Below are 13422 nucleotides of genomic sequence, written 5' to 3'. Positions count from 1 at the left end.
TTATTTCATATGTGCCAAAGGCACAGTCTGCTATAAACAACTCTCCTTTTGAGAGGTAAAGTAGCAGTTTGGTTAAAATGCAGCACATGCTAACAATTGGCTTAGAATTAGGATATTTTAGAGCTCTGATCCATCTACTTTTTTATCTTATTATCCAGAACTGTTATTGGATTGACTAATAGTTGCTTACCTGAAATTACTGATTTAGTGCTGAGAAAGGTATTGTTCAGTAACTGAAATTGTAAGACAAAGTGTATATCCCTTTCTGTTGGGAAGGGGCAAGTGGAAAGGGATTATCATATTATGTAAAAGTATTTCTCATATCAACAGCTGCCAGCATAAGGAACAACTGCCACCGACCGAGATGCAAGCACATGAATTGTTTAGACATCTGCGAATGCCAGAACTTGATGATTTCAGACAGTATATACGCACACTTCCAACCAACACTTTGATGGGGTTTGGTGCATTTGCAGCTCTTACAACATACTGGTATGCAACAAGACCCAAAGCCCTGAAACCACCATGCGACCTATCCATGCAGTCTGTGGAAGTAGAGGTAAGTGCATTTCTGTCTAGCCATGCCTGTAGCGGGCAGCTTTAAAACCTGGGGGTACTTACAGTGGGAAGGATGACTAACCTCTGTGTGGAGTATCTCCCTGGAAAGTGCTTTCTTCCTGCATGGGGCAGGGGGGCAACTTTTTACATGAAGCAACTTCTTTAGGCTTCTGAATTCTTTCCACTCTTAGTAGAATATCTTGAGTTCCTTGTTGTTAATTGATATTGGGCTTCATTCTAAATTATTTCCCTAATATTTTTGTTTAATGATTAGCACAAAAGCTCTGTCAGAACAGATGAACATGAAACCACTTTTCTCCCTTAACCACCCGGTTAAGCTGATGTCCATCTAAATAACTAGTGTTCTTGGTCGATCAGGATTCAGTTGCAATAGGTCTCTTCTGCAGGTTAGTGCTGTGTAAGTATAGAGACCAAACACTTGAGTATTCCTGCTGTTGCAGTTAGCTTTTTACTGGCTTTCAGCAAATGGCAGACTTGTCATCTTACATCATTTTCCAACTGTTTAAAACTATCTGTTTTTTTTTCTTAAGTTGGTCAGTAATAAAATGTGTTCTGGGCTTCGTGGCAAGACTACCTGGTATAGGTGTGCCTTTTATGTGTGCACAAGTCAGCAACCTGTTAAAACGTTTGCCTGGATTTTGTTCTGTGGTGCTAGATAATGCATGCTGTTGGCAAGGGGCAGGAGTACTAGCAAACTGTGTCCTAGCTCAGTATTGCTTTCTTGGTAATGGATAAAGATTCTCCTCCACAATTCAGGTGTGGACAAGAATATCAGACTGGGTTAACTAGTTAAACTTCAGCATTTGGTATGCATCCAACTGAGTATGTGGACAGAATTGTTTAGGCAGTGGCTATAATAGGGGGCTTTCTATAGCTGAGCAGAGAAGGCTTTAGACAGAGATGGCAATTAGCATTCTAGAAGGATATTTCCAGTCTCTCCTCCCCAATCTTGGTTATAGAATTCTCAGTCCCAGGAACTTCTGGGGGGAGGTTGCTGGTGAACTGTAGGGATACACTGGTGGTGGTTCCTCCTTCCTTGTCTCTTATAGAAAAACCCAGGATTCAACTGCCAGAATAGTGAAGTCAGTGAGTCTGAACTTCCCTTGATAGCCAAGAGAGTCAATACTGTTGAACTGTAAAAACACTCAAAATATATTAACAGCAAATGCTAAGTCTCCTATTCTAGCTTGACTTGTCTGTCCATAACTAGTCATTGTGTACTAGATGAAGTTGACCTATGAATACTAACATGGAATCCTGTTAACTTAGTAACTTGTCTTAAGCTTCATAAAACTGAAGTAAGAGCAGTTAGTAACTAAACTAACACAAACTGATGTATAAAGTTGCTAAAACAAGAGTTTACTTGCTGTAAAAGTTGTAAGAAAGCAAACTTCAGCCTGAAAGATGGACATCTTGTCTGCAGTATTCCTGAGTGTTCAAAAAAAAAAAAAAAAAAAATCCTCTTGGATTTTGTTGGCTGGCTTCTCCGTTCAAAAGGAATTACAATGGCCCAGTAAAAGTAACAAAACAAGTCTTTATGTTCAAGAGAAGCATCAATAGCATGAATTAAAAACAAGAACCATTTTCTACTGGTAGGTATCTCTAATGTAACCATTGCACTGGTATGAAACTAGTAATATGTACTCCTATACCGGGAGTAGTAGTCAAAGCAGGAGTATTAATGTACTTTGTCAGTGAAGTAACTTCACAATTTAACTTAGTGGTGAAACAAAATTTGTCACAAGTGGCAAAATCCCACCACCTGCTTTCAGCACTAGTTAGTGGTGGCTGTCCTGCTTGATAGAGCTCTAAAAGCTGGAACTGGAAGAAGTGGTGTAGAGCAGTGGCTCTCAACCTTTCCAGACCACTGTACCCCTTTCAGGAGTCTGATTTTTTTGTCTTGCATACCTCCAAGTTTCGCCTCCCTTAAAGACCACTTGCTTACAAAATCAGACATAAAAGCACAAGTGTCACAGCACACATTACTGAAATTGCTTACTGTCTTTTTTACCATATAATTATAAATCAATTGGAATATAAATATTGTACAGTGCATAGTTATATAGAGCAGTATAAACAAGTCATTGTATGAAATTTTAGTTTGTACTGATAAAATGCACTAGTGAAATGTAGCCGGTTATAAAAGCAGACAAAATCTAGATGAGTTGATGTACCCACCCAGAAGACCTCTGCGTACCCACAGGGGTACATGTACCACTGGTGTAGAGCTGTGGTATGCAGCAAGCTATTCTGGTAGCTGAGCAAAGAGCCAATGTCTCCAAGTATAGGCTCTCATTGCCAGTCCTGTAACAACTGGAAAGCTCTCACCCTTTTGGGATTTTAATTGTCACTGGTTCCTTGGACGAACAGGACCCTCTTGACAGTGGTCTGAAACTTAATAAAGCAAGTCCTTAGACCATGGACAAATACATAAAATGCAGTCTCTGATCAACTTCCTTATTGCTTCTCGAGCATAATCTAAATTGGCTCCCATCTCAAATGGATTCTATAGTTGGAATCATGAGTCCATAATATTATAACCCTTTAAACAACCCCAGTATCAGAACAACTGAGATCTGTATTGTACTGACTAATGACAGATTTGCTGGATCACAAATAAAGTAGGACTGCACTGGAATGACTCAGTAAAAATTAATCTAACAAATTACAGTAGTGATTGAAGAAATTTAATTTTGGAGGACTCATTGGAAACGTACAAAACTTGTGAATTGCCAAGTACACTGTATAAGTCAATATTCTTAATTTTATCCAAAAGACCTTAGCGCAATACCATGAGACTAGACTGTTGTAGTCAAGTAAATGACAATGATAAGGAACTATGTCTTAGAAGTAAATTCCAAGTATTCTGTAGTAAAGTTTGTGAAACTAGCATTCTAGTAATAGTAACATGAAATCTCATTACAGTATTTTGAAATCTCAGCTGAGAAAGGGGTAGAGTTAGCAGTTTTGTGGACCACTTCACTTCTGGATTAGTGAGGTGAAGTTCTAGAATGCGTATTTTAAAACTTGTACATTAATAGTGACCTCTAGAGTTATAGCTGAAACTTTCAATGGTTGGTCTGTGTGTGGTGCACTTTTTTAAACCCAAGTGATCACAATACATAGCACAGTGATTACCTTAACTTCACTTAACCTACATCTTGATTTATAAAAATAACCCAGACAAAACTAATCTTATCTAGTCTAGCCTGAAAATCAGGAGTTTAGAGGCAGAATGCCTGTGCAAGAAATGCATGCAAAGAACAGTCAGGGTAATTATAGGTATTACAATAACTATTCACATGTAGTTTGAGTGGTGAAGTTGCCAAATTCTAAGTGCTAGAGCCGACTATTCACATTCTGCTCTGCAATCATATAGGCATTACTGTAAAAGCTTGTCCATATCACTCTGATCCTGTTTGCAATACAGAAATCTTATTATATTTAAGTCGCACTTTATGTATAGCTGAATGTAAAGCATTTTGTAAAATTCCAAAGGCATGTAGCTAGTGTGATACTGCACTCTCCTGGCTGTAACTTTTTCAGGAGCATTATCCAGTGATAACCACATCCCTAACTGTGCATGTATCTGCAGGTACACTTGAAACTGCTTAGTCAAACCTAGACTGACCTTTTACCCACATTGAAGGATATCTGAATAGTCATAGCTGTCAGTTTGATAGTTACTTGGGCAAGGCACATGGCTATGTGTAGAACTCCACATTAAAATCTGAATGCACAAAAACTGAGGACAGGAATCTCTTCAAAATGACAATGCACATTATGCTATTTAAAAAGAACAGGAGTACTTATGGCACCTTAGAGACTAACAAATTTATTAGAGCATAAGCTTGAAGTGGGCTGTAGTCCACGAAAGCTTATGCTCTGTTAATTTGTTAGTCTTGAAGGTGCCACAAGTACTCCTGTTCTTTTTGCGGATACAGACTAACACGGCTGCTACTCTGAAACCTGTCATTATGCTATTTAGTGGCTCTTTCTCTCCAGGCCTCAAACTGTTGGTAAATTCTCAAATTGCTGCACTTAGAATGTATGTAAGTTATATCAAGGGCCTCATTTGGAACATATGGACAGGGGCTTTCTCTAGCACTCTTTTTTTATAAATCCAGATAAACAAACATTAGGGATGCTACTGACCTCTAGTATCAGAGAGGTAGCCGTGTTAGTCTGAATCTGTAAAAAGCAACAGAGGGTCCTGTGGCACCTTTAAGACTAACAGAAGTATTGGGAGCATAAGCTTCATCTGAAGAAGTGAGGTTCTTACCCATGAAAGTTTATGCTCCCAATACTTCTGTTAGTCTTAAAGGTGCCACAGGACCCTCTGTTGCTAGTGACCTCTAGTGTCTCCAAGGATGTCTGATGCCATAACTCTTCCAGAAATAAAGCCTGTTGAGCTCACATGTTGCATGCATAGTATGGGCCATACAACAACTGGAAGACCTCTTCATGGTTGCCAGGTGCATTGCAAGGATAGCGACTTGCTCTAATGGTTTTTCCAGGCTGCAGCCAAGATCATCTTTTGGAGGGTGGGGGGTTGTTTTTCTTTATCCGTGAAAAGACACGATAGCTGATTACCAATAAACTACAACACTAGAGGGATTTCTGATCTGCAGGCAGTCCTATTTTTTTCTAGATCAGTTGGGGGGAGGCAGAAATCCAATGAAGGGTGTCCAGCTTTGAAGGACTTCAGGGCAAACATTTTAAATGCAGATGTCTAACTTTAAGGGTCTCGAAGGGAGTTGTGTGCTCAAACTGAGATGTTAACATGCCTACCTATGGATTGTCATAAAGTTGTACACATAGTTTGAAATTTACTTAAGTACATTCTGGGCAGTTGAAATCACTACTGCTGCTGAGAATCACCTGCCAGTGGGTTTCCCTCTTTGGCAAACTAAGGTGAACAGTTCGTTGGGTCTTGAGGATGCAAACTCAAGCATTTCTTGGTGTAGATACAATCTTGTTTCATGGTGGCAATGCTAATCTTAAATACAACCCCTAGTCAACAGGAAACAAACCAGTGGTTGGTGTGTGTGTGTGGGTTTTTTTTTAAAGTGGGAGCATTTCTCTTGCTGTGTCAAATGACAAATCTTGATCTATGGATGAGCTCAAAGTATGAGTGGATCCTATAGGTACTCAGTAAGGGGACGCATGTCTAGGGGCCACATAGTACCACTTCACCTGTGAGTCAGTACTCTAAATGCCTGTATTTTAAACAGAATAGAAGCCAATGCTTTGACATTTTCATGACATTTTCGGGCCTTAAAACTTTTGCTGCATGTTGTTATAGTGAGTACTTCTCAAACACTGAGAGTGCAGTTGGCCATTCTGCAGGATTTTATCTCCCAATCTTGTATTTGCACTATAGTAAGAAATTGCTACACTTAATCTGAGGGTTTGTCTACATCCAGCTAGCTTGCAGCAAGCTGGGGTGTGAATCTACACCACATTTGCCAGCCGTGGACTGCCTCTGTGTACCCTGCTGACATGCCTTAACAGTTCATTGGGAGTAGCTCAAACTTTAGCCATGGACTCCCTGGAGTAGATCAAAGTTTGAGCTACTCCCAATGAACTGTTAAGGCATGTCAGCAGGGTACACAGAGGCAGTCCACTGCTGGCTAGAGTGGTGTAGATTCACTCCCCAGCTTGCTGCAAACTAACTGGGTAGACAAGATTTAAGCTGAAATAAAGATCTGGGCCTAAATGGACTTCAGGAATATAACCTTTAGAACTCTAGCTTAGCTTCCAGTTCATCTTAGTTCAGGTCACGTTCCACGAATAACTTGTAGCAGTCTGATTAGGTAACACAGGACTTTCCACTGGGTCCCATGAAACAGACTTGGCTCTTGTGTTTGGAATAGGAGCGTGCTCAAATTCATGAGTCCCATTTTCCGTGTCTGAAGCCTATTGCATAAGCTCTTCAATTCCTAAACCTAGAAACTGTGCAATAGCCGAAAAGAAAAAGCTTTAAAGTTTTCAGTGAACCTGAATAAGCGTCTCCAGTACACAGTGCTCCATTTGAAATGGGAATACAGTACAGTGAGCAGCCTTGTTTTCCTTTCCTCTGTACAAGCATATCTTAGTGATGTGTACTTTTTGTGGAGTAAGTAAAGGGCTTAAGTGTATGCCAGTATGCTTCTGAACCTAGGCACTATAGGAATACTTGAAGAGACTTTATTCTTCAAATACTTGTTCCCAGCCTAACAGTGAAGGAGTGCCACTGAAACAGTGCCTTAAACCAGTGTAATTTGTTCTGCCATTAACTCTCCCTGACGAACTGCTAGTATGTCTAATATATTGTATTTTCGTCTTCCTTGAACTGCCAAAGTGTACATAATTGGATAATTGACTGTCTCCCAGTGCTAGATTGAGAATACCATAGACCTTGAGGAAGAGCCTAGACTAACATGCGAACAATTCTATGTGTAGTAGTCCAAATGCAATGTATACCCCACAGGCACTGATTCAACTAGTCCAAAATTTGGCTAGGCAATAAAGCCTAGGTGTCAGCTCTGAACACTGCTACTATTTAAGAAGAGCTTACATGAAATCCTGTGTTTAGCTAACTAGACAAGTGGTTTTCAAACTTTTTTTTTTCTGGTGACCCAGTTGAAGAAAATTGATGCCTGCAACTCAATGGAGCTGGGGCAGAGGGGTTTGGGGTGTGGGGGCCTCAAGACTGGTGCAGAGGGTTGGGCTGCAGGAGTGAGGGGTTTAGAGTGCAGTGGGGGGGCTCAGGCTGGGGAAGGGATTGGGGTTTAGGAGGGGGTCAGGGTTCTGGGGTGGGGCTGGGGATGAGGAGTTTGGGGTACAGGAGGGGGTCTGGGTTTGGGGAATCAGGGTTGGGGCAGGGGATTGGGTGTGGGGTTGGGGCTCTGGAAGCAGCCAGCAGCAGGTCTAGCTCCTAGGCGGAGGCATGCAAGTGGCTCTGTGCGGCTCTCCCACAGGCACCACCCTCTCCCAGCTCCCATTGGCTGGGAACTGGCAAATGGGAGTGCGGAGTCAGTGCTCAGGTTGGGGGCAGTGTATGGAGCCCCGTGGCCTACTGCCTAGGAGCCTGACCTGCTGCTGGACACTTCTGGGGTGCAGTGCAGTGTCAGAACAGGTAGGGACTGCCTGCATTAGCCGGGCAGCACCACCGACTGGACTTTTAATGGCCCAGTCAGCGGTGCTGACCAGAGCTGCTGCGACCCAGTGCCTTACATTCTGCAACCCAGTACTGGGTCGCAACCTGCAGTTTTAAAGCCACTGAACTAGACTATCTTTGCTAACAACTTGGTAGTTGAAGGCTTTCAGATAGAGATGAGCCATGCTGATGGTGAGAGCAACATGCATAATTCTCATATGTAAAACTTTAATTTCTTAAATAAGCATTCTCAATCAATAAAAATACTCTAGGATTCTTTTTTTGAGCAGTAGAATGAATCTAGAGAATAAGCTATGAACTTGAACTCAAGTTAATTGCTAGCTTCTACTTTCAGCAAGTGCTAGCATGCTTGAAAAAAGGAGGCTTCCTAAATTCCAAGGTATGTTCTCTTAGTGGCCTATAAAAACTAGATCAGAAAACTGGTTCTGAGTGCCTTAAAGGGAGTGTAAAAACCAAAAACTTACAGATGCTGGAATAGGGTTAAATAACTTGTACCTCGTGCTCAAAGCTTACTTCCTGCTCTGGTTAGTTTGCTCTTGTGACCTATTACTGACTTCATTGGAGTACTACTGAGGATCTCTTAAAATAAAACTTCTCTAGAGTTGACCTGTTAAACAGTGTTATAAAATAGGTGGATGCAAGCTTGCTTACAAAAGCAAACAAGATCTCGAACTTGAAGTTCATTGACTCTTCAAGTGTGTGCCCAGAGGGGGAGAAGGCTAGAAGAACTAGCTTTTCTACTTCACTTTGTGTGTGTGTGTGTGTGTGTGTGTGTGTGTTTTAGGCTCTTAAAGAACAAATGTGCCAGGGCCAAATTCTGCCCCTTCATGCACCTATGCTACCTCAATCTTGCCCTTGCTGTTACTTTTAATGTTGGGACACATGAGAAGATCTTTCTAGATTTCATAACTTGCTCATTCCTTTTGAAACATTTTTGGTCTCAAACTAGCCACCAGTATCTTCATGTTGTCATTCCTGTCTTTTAATATGTCATTAGCCTCTTTAGCTATAAACATGTATACTTTTTTTTTTAGGGTGGTGAGCATGCTCGAAGATCATGCCTGCTTAATAGTGATGAGCTATTGACATATTACTATGATGATGTGAGAACAGCCTATGAAATCTTCCAAAGAGGTTTGGAGGTGTCAAGTAAGTTTATAAAAAATAGTTCTTGACAGTGAAGAGACAAACTTGTAGGGTTTGAGACAGTTGAGGCTGCAGGATAAGATGTTATCCTGTTCGGTAGACAAATAATGCTCTAGCATAGGAGGAGGGCAAAGGTAATGTTTCAGAACTCTGGAAAGCAAAACCAACTGGAGATCTGATGTGAAGCAGGGCAGTGCAAGAAAAGTCCAACCTAGGGTGCACTCTGTTCAGTGTACGCTGACCAAACAGGAACAAATGTGAGTTTGGCTTCTATAGGTGGCCTGTGGTCTAGTTCCCAGTGGACAGTAGTCTCTTAAAACCTAATCCTGACAGGGGACTAGCTGAACTGAACAGCTAAGGTATCAAATAATTGAAAGGGAGCGAACAGAGTTACAGCCTGAACGAAACTGGAATAACTGCCACATGATTTTTTTTTTTCCCCTTCCCTCCAAGATAATGGTCCCTGTTTGGGTGTTAGAAAACCAGATCAGCCATATGAATGGATCTCTTATAAAGAGGTAAGCAGCCACTCTAGTTCTCTATCTTAAAACAAGTTGGTTTTTCCTCCCTAGTATGACTGTTAGTCTAATACCAAAGATGTATGAAATCTTGTAACTCTGCAGCTGTTTCAAGTAGTATCTCAAATTCATGCTGCCCTGACCCCGCAAAAAATATTGCAAGGAGATAATTTCTAGCAATGCCATTCTAAGAAGGCCCTGCATTCTAGGGACAAGAGCTAATATAAAAAGGGAAATGGAGTGAAAAGCATTTCACAGGAGTGTGCATTTTAGGACTATAAATCTGAGTATGAACAGTCCCAGATACTGTGTATTTTTTGTTTTGTTTTTGGGGGTGGGGGTGTCTCAAACAACTCCACAACCTTTCAGATCCCATCTTCAGTTAATCACTTCAAGACTGTTCCTGAGAGCTCTATTCCATAGCTCTGACCCATTCAAAAGGAAGCATCTTTCAGATGCTGCTTAGACAGCCTCTTTACCAGTCCATCTAGCTCAGTGGTTTTCAACCAATTTACCATTGTAGGCCACATATGCAGCTCTGTGTTGTGTGAATGTGGCCCACACAATATATACTACCTGTATGGCCCTAAGGATGTCACAGGCTTCAGTCATATCAACCTGAGAGCCCTCAAGAATAGTGTCTTGAAGTGATTAACTGTAAACCACTATGCTATGCTCTACAGTCCAACTGGAGTAGATTGACTGATGTATATTGTAATGCATCTCATTTAAGTCATGGAAACAGCCAAAAATAAAAAGGCCCAGTAGACTCTCTCCTTCCTGAACTTTAAATCCCAATACCCAGTGTAAGATCAACAGATTGAGATGTGGTGTACTGAGGAGTTTGCTGTTAACCTTACTTGACTTTCTGTTTCAGGTCTCAGAGAGAGCAGAGTATGTGGGTTCAGCACTACTTCACAGAGGCTACAAGCCAGCTCCAGACCAGTACATAGGAATCTTTGCACAAAACAGACCAGAGGTAACTATCTGAAGGATATGCTAGGGACAAAGTTAAACTTAAAATAAACTGACCCATTCAAGTTCTGAAATTATTGGACAGTGTACCAGTTTCCTAGTAAGAGATGCATTTGGGGGTAGAGAGGTACTGTCATGTAGGCCTACAATTATACATGTGGCAGCTATAACTCGGAAACCAAGCTTGGCATCTAGTGTGTAATAGTTATTGCTTCCTTGTGACAGACCCATTGGCACAGACTCTTACCAGAGCCACATCTAGAAGGAAGGGGTAATTACAAAAGATGTAGGGAATCCCAGGGGTCCTAACTCACCTCCCCCTTTTTCCTAAACACTCTGGACTTCAGAGAGGAGACTTATCCCTCATGTCAACAAAGTTGGCTAGTTTGTTGCCCTCTAAAACTGGGTATCTCATTTTGACACTGGATTAATATTTAAAATGCTTAGAAATCTGTCTAGTATGGTGTATATAAAACTAAGCTGTACTTGTGCTTGCTAGTGTCTTGAAACTGATTTTAGCAATTCCCCAGAGATGCTAACCACTCATAGGCAAACACTAAATGTTGTGACACACCCAAGTGTCTGTTCATGCTGCAATACCGTGGATTACAACCTTACCAAATGCCTGCCACTTCTGTGTAGAATCTGCTCTATTCTATTAAATGCAGTGTCTTGGACCTTACCTTCAAGTGAGCTGGAAGTGAGCTCACAATCCTTTTCCAAAGGATAGTATGTTCAACTGGCAGATATGGTATGAAGGTTTCAAGACTTCTAAACATGGAACACTTCTCGTGTCTTTCAGACAATATTTAAGGCTGTTTAAAACTTGGGGAATGCTTTTCTCCTCCCTCTCCCCCGGTGCTTTCCTGTAGACTTTATGGATGTCCACACAGCCACAATTTCACCCCCTAGGACTAAGGAAAAAGTCTAGGATATCTCCCACCTAATAAAACAAGATTAATAGGAAAAAGCATAAGATGTTTAAAATGATAGGTTTCCACAAACTCATTGGCTCTAGTCTTCTGGATTCTCCTAGAATAGGAGATGGAATGGCAGAGAAGAAGCCAGAATGGTGGTCTCTTGGTATAGTGCTTCTCACTAGCAGACCTTCTTTGGGTATAGGTGAAGAATGGTCAAAAACTGGGGTACCCTTGCAGCATGACTAATTCTACTCAAGGGGATTAGTCAGTGTATGTCTACTTGAGCTACAGCTGCACTGTTTGCAGTATAGATGTACCCAAGCTAGCCTTTAGCTCAGGGGTGGGCAAACTATGGCCTGTGGGCTGGATCCAGCCTGCAGGATTGCCACCCCTGTGCTGCTGCGGGCCCCGCACCACTCCCGGAAGCAGCCAGCACTATGTCCCTGCTGGCAAGGGCTCTGTCCACTGCTCTCGCCTGCAGACACTGCCCCTCGCAGTTCCCATTGGCCGGGAATGGGGAACTGCAGCCAATGGGAGCTTCGGGGGAGGTACCCACAGGGGAGGGCAGCACATGGAGCCTCTGATCCGCTGCACCTGCCCGCCCCCTGGGGCCGTAGGGACGTGGTGCCAGCCAGTTCTGGGAGAGGTGCAGGGCCTGGGCAGGCAGGGAGCCGGTCTTAGCCCCACTGTGCGCTACTGCCACCCCAGAGCTGCTCTAGGTAATCAGTGTCAGGCCAGAGCCAGCGCCTCTGGACCCCTCCTGCACCCCAACCCCTTGCCCTGAGCCCCTTACTGCACACTGCACCCCCTCCCACACCCTGCGGTCCCTCTGCACCCCAACCCCCTGCCCCAGCCCTACATTGATGGCCCTGCATTCCATTTCCCCACCTAGATGTAGTTCTCAGGCCAAAAAGTTTGCCATCCCCTGCTTTAGCTAGCTGGGGTACCGGAGCAGTAAATGAAGATGGCTGTACCAGCCAAAGGCTTCTGAGCCTTACCCCTCTCTTTTTTTATGGCATATAAATTACTTCTCTGCCTTTTAGTACCTCCTGATGTCATTGGACAAGTCAGATGCAAGGCCTACCTTGGAGCCATGTAACTTGGTCCCGGGGGGGGGGGGGGGGGTTGTTTGTAAATTAGGTCATCAATGAGATGGAAAAGGTTCACTTAAGCCAGCAATTTTAAATATTGGTATCTTCCAAATCACACAGTTCCCTGAAACATCCCCTCATCCAATTTTTAGGGAGCTGGTATGGCCTTTGAGTCAAATGTCCTCAAAACATTACCAGTTTATGGGAATACGCAATATAAAATCCCTAATAAATAACTAGAGGGAAAAACCCTTGCTCAAATGGAGTGTATTCCCAGTGAATGAGTTTTTTATTATAGATTTCATCTCTGCTGCTTCTCTGTTAACCTAGAAACAGGTGTTTTTATGCTTGCAAACTACTGTAATCTCCCTATTTTTGCAACTTTATTGTCAGACAGTTTTCAGAGTATAAATTTTCTCTTGATAGAAATTTAAAGCTTACCAAGTTGAAATCTTTTGAAATATAACACTTTAGCGTGTATGGACATATAGACAAAATATCCTCCTCATGTTCAGAGAAAAGAACTGGTGTCAGGACTCAAGGTTATAATTGAAGATCCATCTGTAACTCTAGGGTGTGATGGGGAAACTTTCTCCACCATTATCTATCTGTCTAACACAAAGGTGCTTGAATTCTGCTAGTGCAGGAGTATTTGGTACAGTGGATTTCAAGGTGTTATTGCAACAGAAAGCTGGTAACATAGCAACTAAAATGGAGGCTACTTTCAGAAAAGTTTAAACAGTGGGTATAAAAGGGGTTGTAATACTCAGTCCAAAAATATCCAGGTGCCGTTATCAAGATGGCTTGATAGTCTTACAAGCCAATCTAGCAAGCAGGCCTGAACACTGTCTCTACTGTGTGAGCAACTTGGGGGTCAACTGTCAAGAGTCATTATACTGAACTTTACAAAAAGCACACTTTTGGAACATGAGCATGGAAAGATGATACAGCTTACTTATAACATGCACTCATTCAAAAAAAAATAAAAAATTGTCATGTTTGGTGGCTGATTCAGCCGGGAAATATATACC

At 42.2% G+C, this 13422-nt stretch overlaps 1 protein-coding gene across 6 annotated transcripts in view; it reads left to right on the top strand.

The window, feature by feature from the left end:
• The window catches only part of ACSL1 (acyl-CoA synthetase long chain family member 1), a 78872-nt gene that overhangs the window by 36113 nt on the left and 29337 nt on the right, over nt 1–13422 (top strand). For all 6 annotated transcript variants that reach the window (XM_065596783.1, XM_065596786.1, XM_005281979.4 and 3 more), the window contains exons 2-5: nt 331–559; nt 8776–8890; nt 9341–9405; nt 10283–10384. In XM_065596783.1, coding sequence (XP_065452855.1) covers nt 365–559; nt 8776–8890; nt 9341–9405; nt 10283–10384 — 477 coding nt within the window. In that variant the 5' untranslated portion in view covers nt 331–364. The remainder of the gene's footprint in view (nt 1–330; nt 560–8775; nt 8891–9340; nt 9406–10282; nt 10385–13422) is intronic.

Source organism: Chrysemys picta, chromosome 5, assembly GCF_011386835.1.
Source record: "Chrysemys picta bellii isolate R12L10 chromosome 5, ASM1138683v2, whole genome shotgun sequence".
Lineage (NCBI taxonomy): Eukaryota > Metazoa > Chordata > Testudines > Emydidae > Chrysemys > Chrysemys picta.
The sequence above is the reverse complement of the archived record's forward strand: the minus strand, read 5'-3'. Positions and strand labels throughout refer to the sequence as shown.